Here is a 12089-nt window from a genome sequence, read left to right on the forward strand (position 1 = left end):
TTGGCGTACTAATGCTTTGATGGTTTTGTGATGAAGCAACATTAAAGTGCCACCACTGAAAGTCCACTTTTAGACATGGTGCAAGATGAATATATCTGGAGGAGATAGATAGTTTCAGCACAGTTGAAACATCTAGACCAGGCTTCCCCAAATTCCAGCCCTCCAGATGTTGCTGAACTACAACTCCCATGATTCTCAGCCTATTTCATTCATAGAATCATGGGAGTTGTAGTTCAGCAACATCTGGAGGGCTGGGGTTTGGGGAAGCCTGATCCAGACTTTCCATCCAAGTTTTTGCTCTTCACCTGGTCGATACATTTTACGGTATTTGTCCATTATTTCCCCCCTTAATTAACACTAACTGTAGACTCTGTTTGCTGAAATTTGCTTGACATAGCTCTGTATCCACTCTTGCAAAACTAGCTTACATGGGCATTTTTGTACCTCATTATTTGGATCTGCTCCTATTAGTCGTCATTGAATTATTTTGTAAATGAAGTGGTAAGCAGAACCTTAAGCTACCATTAATACTCTTAGGAGCATCCCATCTGCTCATATTGCTTCATCTGTGTTCAATCCCAGAAGCTCTGCTGAGGCATTCCCCTCTGTAAATAGCTTGCACCCTCTACACTTGTGTATCATAATGGCAAGCGTTTACATTCAACCCCATAAACACTGTGTTTAATTACGCAGAAATGTTTGACTGCAGTTTATACTTTAACGATGAGCGTGTATCCATATGTATAAAATAAATGCATATGTATTAGACACACACAAACAATGACTATTTTGAGTAAGGCTTGTTCCATCCTTTAGCATCGTCTGTACTAGGCAAATCTATCACTTATTCTCCATAGGAACATTCTGATACGGAAACAACTGTCGAGAAGAAAATATTATTTCTTTTTTATTATTCTTAATCTATTAATCTTTTTTGTGTTTTGTTTTTTTACAAAGTTTTCTAGAGTATATTTTTGTTTGTTTTGTGCTATTGCAAGAACTTTTTTTTTAATATTTAGTCTGTGAGCGTGTGTATAATTGATGACATGGTTGGTATAAAGTATGTATGTACAGTGTGTGTGAGTCAATGTGTGTTCCCTGAGTCCCTCTGTATAATGTTTTTAAAAGCTAAGCAATGTGTTTGTTATATTATGGAATAGAAACCTTCCCAAGGTCTATTCATTTCTTTTTTAAATAAATAAATGAATGAATGACCATGAGCATTGTTCATGTGGAGTGACCGTCATCTGCTAGAATGGGAGTATTTAGTGTATTATGGGAAATGTGGCTGGCCTGATACTCGTCAAGAGAGAAATTTGACAAGTGTGCAACTGGGAGTATTAGGTACTGTTATGGGGTAATGGGGTCGTTATGTTTTCAGTAATCATGCATATGCTATCGTGCCAAAATGTGAATATGATTATTTAAATGATGCCCTTTCCCAGTAAAATTTAACCAGTTTGCCCTGAACATTATTATTATTATTTAACCATTTTGCCCTATCCCAGTATTATTTAACCATTTTGCCCTGAACATTATTTAAATGATGCCCTATCTTAGTATTAATTAACCATTGTGCCCTGAACATTGATTTATGTAGGCTGTAATAGGTTAAATGTGTTTTTAAGTAAGTATCAGCATTAACATTGGGATTCCTATCAGACAAGTAAAGGGACACTCTACTACCAAAATATGAGGGGGAGGAATTAAAAATCACTGTTTCGGTTCCAAATCCCCAATAAAAATATGCTTGCATTTAATTATGCATGTTTTTATAGGAAGTATTTCTAAAAACAGCTTGCAAAAGCTGCAGATCTCATGGCTGAAGCTTTTGCAAACCCTTCCCTTCTAAACCAGCCCAGGAGTTCCACAGCTGTACAATCACATACCTCCCAGTGAAGCTCAATGAAAGGTCTTTGCAAGACACGTGCTCTGGGCAATTGCTCCACTGAGCTAAAGAACCAGGAAGTAATGGGATCAATTGTCTGATTGACAGTCGGGGTGGAAGGTGTAGCCAAGTTAATTTATAAAAATGCCAATTTATATTGAAATCTGCTCTTTTTACAAAATGAAAAATAAAAGATAGAACATATTCTTCCTTCCATAGACACTTGTAAAATTGCTCCAGCCATCACTGGTGGCAGGTGGTAGATTGACACTTGTAGACGCCTGTAGCTCCGTCCAGTGTGTCTAGAAGTGTCAGGCGTAGAAGATATATTTTGACTGGGTTGGAATTTCAGTGAAATTCCAACAAAGTCCATGTGACTATTTCATTGAATATTTTGTCTTTTATAAAATACTTATTTTGCAAATTGGGGGGTGAGCCACTTTAATTCATGATATCTGGAAAAATCTGATTATTTTTTGTCACCACTAGAAAGCCTTTGCATGCTGCTTGCCAGCATTCTATGTTTTGCAAATGCATATATAATGTATTGTGCTATTGCTATGCCAGTATAATTTAACTCACTGTCAGCAGGAAAGATAAGTAATGCCTTTAGTTAGATATGTTCCCCTTCCAGCTTATTTTCTAAAGTTTAAGTTCGTATGTACATACAATCCACCCATTTGTGGTTTATGTCACAAAATCACTTTGCTAGCTGTCAATACGATGCAGAGCATATTAACCCCTTCAGGACCGGCCTGTTTTTGCGATGTTTGTACGTTAAGGACCAGAGCAGTTTTAACACTTTTGTGGTGTTTGTGTTTAGCTGTAATTTTCCACTCTCTCATTTACGGTTCCCATACAAGTTATATACTGTTTTTTTCACGACAAGAAGGGCTTTCTTTACATACCAGTATATATATTATGTCATATATTGTATTTAAAAAAAATAATAAAATATGGTGAAAAATAAAAAAAAAAACATGTTTTTGGACTTTTACTTGAAAAATCTTTTACTTATCTACAAAAGCTAATGAAAAAAACTGCTAAATAGATTCAAAATTTTGTCCCGAGTTTAAAAACACCCAGTGTTTACATGCTTTATTGCTTTTTTTTGCAAGTTATAGGCCTATAAATACAAGTAGGAAATTGCTGTTTCAATATATATATATTTTAAATGTATCAATAGTGACATTGTTACACCGTTATCTGTCATAAATCCCCGAAACACACCTAACATGTACATATTTTTTAAAGTAGACAACCCAGGGTATTCAAAATGGGGTATGTCCAGTTTTTTTTAGTAGCCACCTAGTCACAAACACTGGCCAAAGTTAGCATTTATATTTGTTTGTGTGTTAAAAATGCAAAAAACGCTAACTTTGGCCGGTGTTTGTGACTAAGTGGCTACTAAAAAAAGCTGAACATACCCCATTTGCAATACCTTGGGTTGTCTTCTTTCGCAAATGGTATGCCATCATGGGGCTAATTCTCATTCCTTGGCTACCATACGCTCTCAAAGGCAACCTAACCAATCTGACAAATTTCAATAAAAAAAAAAAAAGTAAAATCCAGCCTTATATTTGACCCTGTAACTTTCACAAACACTATAAAACCTCTACATGTGGGGTACTGTTATACTCAGGAGACTTCGCTGAACACAAATATTAGTGTATCAGAACAGTAAAATATATCACAGCAATAATATCCTCAGTGAAAGAGCTGTTTGTGTGTGAAAAATGCAAAAAACTTCACTTTCACTGACAATATCATCGCTGTGATATGTTTTACTGTTTTGAAACACTAATATTTGTGTTCAGCGAAGTCTCCCGAGTAAAACAGTACCCCCATGTACAGGATTTAGGGTGTCATAGAAAGTTACAGGGTTAAACACAGTGCTAGCAAATTAAATTATCTGGACTTTTGGCCTGGGTTGGCAGGCAGGTCCCTCAAATTGCAATCATTAAAATTACTTAATTAGGTAAAAATATTACATAAATATGCACGTAGAATTTTAATATATATACATATTTATATATTTGACGTCTACGTGTATATTTATGAAATTATTTATGTAATTATGTATGTGGACATATGTATATTTCGTATTATTTTTATTTATTTATTTATACATAGATATATATATCATTACATTCTAAGTATATTTTGATATAAATATATATATATCAATATCAAAATACTGTTAGAATAAAACTGAATATATATATATAATTTTTTTTTAATTATTAAAAATTATTTTTATTTTTTGTTATTTATTTTTATTAACATATTATTTGTATTTTATAATAATATATATATACCATATATATAGTTATTATATATATTGTATATATTCGTGTGTAATTTAAATATAAGTGTATTTTTATAATTATATACGTATATATAAATATAAAAATACACTTAGTGTGACATTATATATATGATATATATACATATATTATATATAGGTATATATAGATATAATACATGTATATATAGCATATATATACACATATTTTTTTTTTTTTTACACAGATTTTTTTTTTACACTTTATTTTGGATTTTTCACTTGCAGGGAGACTGCCTGTCAGCACAGACAGTCCCCCTGCAGGCAGACACATGGACACCTATTGCGGTCATGTGATCGAGTGATCACATGGCCGTGGGGTCCTGATCTGCCGAAGGGGGACTGCCTGGGCAGACAGGCAACCCCCCTGGACCGGGTGGAGCACTGATCGCCGCCGTGGGACCGACGGCGATCAGGTAAGTAGCCCAAAACCGTTATGACGGTTCAGGACCGTCAGCGGTCCAAACGCACGTTTTACCGCTGACGGTCCTGAACCGTCAGCGGTCGTTAAGGGGTTAAGGATGTCTTTGAAGGTGTTTATGAGCAGAACAACAAACCCTGGACGGGATTGTTACCATGGTAACCTACATCACGTGACAAATGTATATAACATATATGATTTCTGCAGTTGCAATATGACAGGGTCTTTTAAAAGAACAGCTGAATTCACAAAACGATCGTACTTTCATTCCCGATGTGCACATTCAGAATAAAGTTGCGTGTTATCAGATATCCTTTATAAATATGAATGATCATTAAATCAGCATTACTCATATACATTCTATCTTTCGTCAGAAGGTTCAGGCAAATATTTGCTAAATGCCTAGATTTATTCAGAGGCAAACAACTTTTTTTTTTCTCTACAATATCAATATGATTTGTTGACAGAACAAAGTTTATTTTAGATTCTGTTCCCTTGGGAAATATTAAGTTGTTTTATTCAGCAAGTCTACTATATAGAATGCTTAAGGGGTTCTTGTGAACATTTACTAATACACAGAATTAATTGGGTAAAATGTCCTGTGTGTTTGAATTACAAGAAGATATGTTCTCAGCTCCAGAAACAACAATTCCTGTGCAACCAAAAAAGAAATATGTTTAAAAACTATTATTATTATTGGTTATTATTTATATAGCGCCAGCTTATACCGCAGCGCTTTACAATAAGAGGGGAATCTACCAAATGAGACAATAACAAAATGTAACCGGAACAATAGGTAGTTGAGGACCCTGCTCAAACGAGCTTACAGTCTAGAGGAGGTGGGGTATAAAACATAGTAGGAAGGGTATTGAGGGAGACAGCAAATAGACATGGTGGGAAAGTAGCAGAACTGGAGGTGAGAGTGGAGTGTGGCCCTTTAGGAGAGAGCAAGAGGAAGGTTTGAGAGATAGAAGTTACTCTTGGAGACCATAAGCAATCCTGAAAAGATGGGTTTTAAGGGACTTTTAAATTATTGAAGACTATGCAAGAGATTACTAGAGCAATGGCAATGTTTTTAAGCTGGATTCGACAGGTTTTAGCAACAGACTGGACATGAGGCGCAAACTTGAGGCCAGTATTAAAAATGACACCAAGACAGCGAGCTTGAAAGGATGGGTTTGAGGCAGGTACTTTCAACCTGCACTGAGAGTGAAGGAGGAGGCTCAGTGTTATGAGGAGGAAAAATAAGAAACTCAGTTTTAGAGAGATTGAGTTTCAGAAAGCAGGAGAACATCCCATCAGAGCTAGAAGAGAGGCAATTAGTGACACATTGTAGGACAGCAGGGGAGAGGTCAAGGGAGGAGAGTTTTATCTGGGTGTCGTCGGCGTGCAGGTTGTAGTGGAATCCATATGAATTAATGAGTTTGCTAAAAGAGGCAGTATAGAGAGAGAACAAAAGGGGACCAAGAACTAAACCTTGAGGGACTCCGACTGAGACAGAACGAGACATCTGAATATATGCTGTATTGGTGCAATTAATGTATGCTGGACTCAGGGGGATACGTTTGCATAAACACAAAATATGGAAGACGTGTTCGTAAAACATGTGGGAAATGACTTAGGTAGTCAGATGTCTAAAGTATAAATAAACATACAAATATATATCCGTACAAAAAAATATATAGTGAGGGGGAAAAAAGGTATAAAACGTGCATAAAAAATATAATATATACAACCATACACAGAATGTTGGTAGCAAGGTAGAATATAGAATACCTAAAACAAAATAAAAAATGGCAACGTAGTGTGAACTGTAAAACATATAAAGTGCCTTACTAATACTGTAGGAATACCACTCACATGGCCCAGAGCCATACTAGGCTCTGTGTAAAAGACTCAAAGGTGCCAATACTGGCTACAGGATCCATTTATCGATAGCAGGAGATAGCACATCAAATGTATGTCAATCAAATTTTATTTATTAAAAATACATTAAAATACTTGAACATTTTCACACAGATTTTATATTATACTGAAAAATAAATTATAGAACAGTTGTTCCACCACCATTCTGGCCTAGTTTCCAGAGTTTTTGTTTTTTTTAAGTACTATAAATGTCTTTTAAATGTCCAAAGTATAATCCGTTAACCACTGTCAATATTAAAAATTGATCGAAGAGGAATAATTATGAAATATAGCTGCTATAAATTCAGTCCATAGTCAGTAATACATTATGTAACCTGAGAATATACCTATTATTTCTTACACTGCTTGGACTTGTGGAGGTCTGGACTCTCTAGCTCTCTACAGCGATTGAGAATCCATACTGTAACCTACAATTAAGATCTTAACAGAAGTTTTAGATTTAGGTAAATCGATGGAATAAAGGAGACATGACCGTGTGAAGATTGTAGGTTATAGCTCAGTAAATTTTTATTTTTTTTTTTATTCTTTATTTTTGTCGTGCAGGTGAGTACATACATAGTCATGCGCCACAACAGTGTAGAATAATACGAAAACAAAGACATGTATAGCAGTGGCTCTGAGAACTTGCACATTTTTTAAGGTTATATTAGTTGCATGGGTATGTCTAATGAGCTAAGCAGAACTTGTGTTAATTTGGTTATGTATATTGCAGTAGATTAGGTTCTCGCTTAGGCTGGTTACAGGCTGTTCTGCTCGTCTGTGACATTAGTATGCTTTGTGGTTGTATCTACACATAATGCAGTTTTGTGACAGGAGTGAACAACACAATTTGTCTCATGAGTAAACAGGATAATGCTATGTATGCCATGAGCTGGATGAGTATGAGTAGTAGTAAAGAATTGTGTATACAGGCACACTTTGATAATCAAAAGCAAACAAACGATATTATAATAGATTGTCAACAGAGTTATTAACAGGGATATTAACCACCGAGGCTAGGGGCTTATGAGGCACCACGGTGAGCTGAATTTGCATCTCTACAACTGAAGTAGATTAGACAGGGGGTGTATAAAGTCCCGCACTGGCCTTGGCAGCAGGTATTTGGAGGCTGGTCCTCCAGGTTTCAACCCATGCCACTGGGGTGCTGCAAAGGGCTGTTCAGCGTGCTGTCTGGGGTGTCTTGGTAGGGCCCGGTGTCTTATTGCAGTTTGGAAGCTTGATTTGGGCCGCAGCGTCGGAACTTGGCTCTCTTCTGTGCTAATTAGTATAGCAATGTTGTAGCTAATAGCAGTGAGTGAGTTGATCGTTGGCAGTCCTGGCCTTATGTATGCTGCCGCACACAGTGTGCTGCAGAGTCTGTCGGGTCTATGGTGCTACAAAGAGGGCATACAGCGTGTGCAACGAGCTCGAGGTTTGGAGCAGCCATCTCAAGCGCTTGGTAAGGCGAGGGGGACTGCATGTGAAGCTCATCATAGACTGTGTTACCGCCATTTTGATGACCAGGCGTATGGTGCACAGCGTCAGGTAGGCTTGTTGTTGAGCCCCTGCAAGGTGGTGATTCTCAGCGGTGGGGACCGGGATAACCCCCCCGGTCCACGGGGGGGGGAAGCGGGGCCCGCAAGGCGCATCTCGAGGTCGTCGCGTGGCAGCCAGGCGCATAAGCAGGATGGCGGCCGTCCATCCCGCTCCTCACCCCCGTAGGCCGCAGTCCCCAAAGCCTCATATTGCCCACTGGGGGCTCCGAAACTCCCGATCTCAGGGACCGCGATGGCTCCAGCATCTGCCCGGATACATTAGACATCTCCTGGTCCCCCAGATTACGGTGATGCTTGGGTTTTGTGCCACAAGGGACCAAGTTTTGTCCGGAGCCTCTCTACCCCGCGACCGGTCAGCATGGCGGTCGGGCCCCGCCCCCCATAGCTCAGTAAAATTAATGGTAAATTGGTAAAAAGTAGCTTCTTCTTAACCAATATCTTGACCCTTCGTCACTGCTATTCCTATTCCTACAAACCAGGTTTACTCCATTTTCTATTATTCCACTTAATCAAAATATCCAGTTCTGTAGATGGTCAATAAAGACAACTAGTATTGTGTAAAGCAAAATATTAAATATTAATATGGATGGGTGAAATCCAGAGGGGTTTGGTATATTGTAACACCATTTTATTTCTTAGTGTCTTTATTTTAATTATTACATACTATCTCTTAGTTTTGTGTTAGCCTATACAGTACTGTCAAAGCATGGATTATATATTACTAAGCAATGTGAATTGTTTTGACGTCGGGCCAACACGATCCATTGATATTTTTAACTGTAGATGCTTTGTTGTTCTACTAAGGAGAAGTACCATAAACCACAAAAACAATTATTTGCATTTTTTTCAAACAATATCTGCTTTGTTTATTTTTTTTATCCTTTCTTTTTATGACTTATTTTCATATCCTTTCAGGAAGAAGATCTTGAAGGACAAATTTCATATCTTCAAGGCCAGCTAAATGATTTAGAAGCAATGTGCAAATACTGTGCTAAAATTATGAATACACACCTTGGTAAGTACAGTCATCCTTTTTATGAAACCATAGTCTTCAGCGGTTGATTCACTAAAATGCTAATCACTGTGATTTGATAGGTAAAATTAAAACATTCAGATCAAAATAGCATATTCAGATAAGCAGTTGATTTGGAAATACTAAACAACTATGCTAATTACTGTGATTAAACCTCTTTTGGGTTAGACCCTGAAACATACCCATGCATTTTTAAATGTATATACAGTTTTATTATGACATCTAAATATTGTCTGCATCTCTTTACGCCTGTAAGCCCTTCTACCTAATGTCTTCAAGCAAACCTACAAGCTATAATTTGTTCTATCAGAACCCATTTCACTTTAATGCTGTGTTCCAAACTTCAATGCCTATTGTGACATCACACATGCTCTAACCGTAGTGGAAATCTAGAGTGTGGACAATAAACAACTACCTCCTAACAAATGACAAAAAGTTTATAGAAAATCGAGCAAAATGCCAATAAGATAACTTTGAATAAGAGACTGAATAAAAAAAAAAAAAGGCAAACGGCACAAAATGCTCATAATACTGGGAGAGAAACATACCTGGAAAAAAACCATGAGAAGGCATGTTATACCTTTTATTGTTAGTGTTTGTGTTCATTTCTCAAGTCCTAAAATCAGAATACAAGTTCCTGTTAGAGTAAACATAATGTAATGTTTTTTCCATATGTTGTTAGCAGATGTAAAGCACAGACTATTAAAGAGTACCTAGGGGGGGCGTGGCCTGACCACGGTAGCGGATGGTCGCAGAGTAGCTGAGCTCCGAGCCAAACAACGGAAAAACCCGCTTAAAACCCTTCAAAACAGGCAAAACTCGACCCGAAAAGCCCCAGCTGCTCATCCCTACGAGATGGGGCGTAAAACAAAAAAACTGAAGCCTGAAAAAACCAACCAGGGCACGAATATAGGTGAGCTGTGGCGGAGGGCCCGAGAAGCCTCAACTCCTAACATGGCGTCCCTCCATGGGGGGTGCTCTGATTTTTATAGCGAATCATCAGATGAAGCGGAAGGGGAGCATATTCAGGCCGCCCTCCAGTCGCCACCGACCCGACAACAACCCCCTCCTCCAGCCACGGCCCATACGCCGGTGAGCATGGAGGCCATTAGTGCCTTAATGGCGGACCATCATAAAAAAATAGCGGCAGAGGTGGCCTCAATCCGGGACACCTTAACAGGCCTCAATGGACGACTCGGGGCTGTGGAACACTCCACTCAAACACAGGCAACACAACTAAAAGACTTACAGCAGGAGGTAAAAGAACTGAGGAACCTATCCAAGCAGCAGGACTTACGGTATGCCGAGATGGAAGACAAACGTCGGCTGAAGCACCTCAAGATTAGAGGTATAACAGATGCAGTAATGGACTCTGAACTGCCCCATTTTGTGAGACGGCTCCTCACGGTCATGCTTACTCCGAAGCATGCCAAAGCGGTGATGCTGGACGACATGTTCCGCATCCCAAAACCAGCTAAGGCCCCAGACTCGGCCACCCGGGATGTCATCCTGCAGTTTCAAGCCCAGCGGGACAGAACCGCAATCCTGACAGCGGCTAGGGCCCAGCCGACCTACCCGTTCGAGGGCATGAACTTAACGTTCTATGCAGACCTCTCGGGGGCCACGCTGGCCTGGAGGAGATCCCTGCAGCAGCTCACATCACTCCTACGGGAGCAACAAGTTCAATATCGCTGGGGCCCGGCTCACACTCTGGTGATCACGGAGGGCGATAACACACACAAGCTACACTGTATGCAGGAAGCACCGGCGATCCTGAAGCTGCTTGGCATCCCTCAGGCTACATGGCCCCAGCCACCGCCCAAAGGAAAACACCCGAACGCCCCAAGCTGGAAAAACGCAAACGCAGTCGAATTTGTGCCCAGAGGACAAGCCGGAACGTCCACCGACCCTACTACAACCTGAAGGCCTCTGTGAGTTTTTCTTTTCGGGACTTTACCCCACCGTAAGGGACATTAATTACAGTGACTGTCACACAATACCCTATGCCACAGCCGACAAACCTAACTGTCCACGCCCCCCCCACCATGTTCCACCAGGATCCTGAGCACGGAGTCTCGGGTGGAGAGTGTGAGGCCTCACACTAACCAACTGTACATCCTGAGCTTGTCGGTGAGCTCGACGTATGCCTCACCTCTGATGCTTGCTGATCCAACTCACCCCAGACCACGATTGGAGATACCCCGCAAATTGTTGTGGCACACATGACCCGACTTTACCCTGCTAAGGGTTTTTGACTCTTTAATACCGGCAATTTCTAGATGCTCCAAGCATTTCAGACCCAACAGCCTGCATTCATTTGTTGAATTGTTAATTTTATGTTGATGTTTAAGCTAACCGGTCTATACCATGTTTATTGCTCTGAAACCGGGTACTGTGCGGAGCGCCAAGGAGTGCAATGCCCTACACACTAGCTGCAGATAAGATCAGGGCCATATATGCTATTCCTTTCGCCCCCACTACCGCGCAACGCGCAAGCGATTGTCCGTATACCTTAATCTTCTCCTTTATTAGCTCTAACTACCAGCGGGTTATCTGCAGGCTATTCTGTGAATTTCAGCAAACCAAAATGCCCCGTGAATAACACATGGCCAGCCCAGCTTGCCCACAGCCTCAGAAACCGCACAATATGGGCAAACCGAAAAAGTTTACATTCCCACACGCTCTCTACTAGCCATCAGACACGACGCTTTCGTGGAGTCCGTAAGCACTACTCACAAGCGAAACATCCCCATGCGAATAAACAGGGCTCATCGGTTCTCAGGGTAGAGCAGGTACACAGTAGACATTCGCACAATATAATACGAAGACTTGTGTAACCTATTGTTGTTTAAATGTGCAACCCATCGATGATTTGTTTTTGTTTTTGTTTTTCTTTTATGTTTTTATTGTATTATCCCGCAAACCGCACCGTCGGATACTCG

The 12089-nt window shown here is 39.7% G+C and overlaps 1 protein-coding gene across 2 annotated transcripts in view; it reads left to right on the top strand.

The window, feature by feature from the left end:
* Positions 1-12089, top strand: part of TBC1D5 (TBC1 domain family member 5) — a 571110-nt gene that overhangs the window by 519245 nt on the left and 39776 nt on the right. For both annotated transcript variants that reach the window (XM_063452310.1, XM_063452309.1), the window contains exon 20: positions 9030-9129. In XM_063452310.1, coding sequence (XP_063308380.1) covers positions 9030-9129 — 100 coding nt within the window. The remainder of the gene's footprint in view (positions 1-9029; positions 9130-12089) is intronic.

Source organism: Pelobates fuscus, chromosome 4 (genome assembly GCF_036172605.1).
Source record: "Pelobates fuscus isolate aPelFus1 chromosome 4, aPelFus1.pri, whole genome shotgun sequence".
In the NCBI taxonomy this organism is placed as follows: Eukaryota; Metazoa; Chordata; class Amphibia; order Anura; family Pelobatidae; genus Pelobates; species Pelobates fuscus.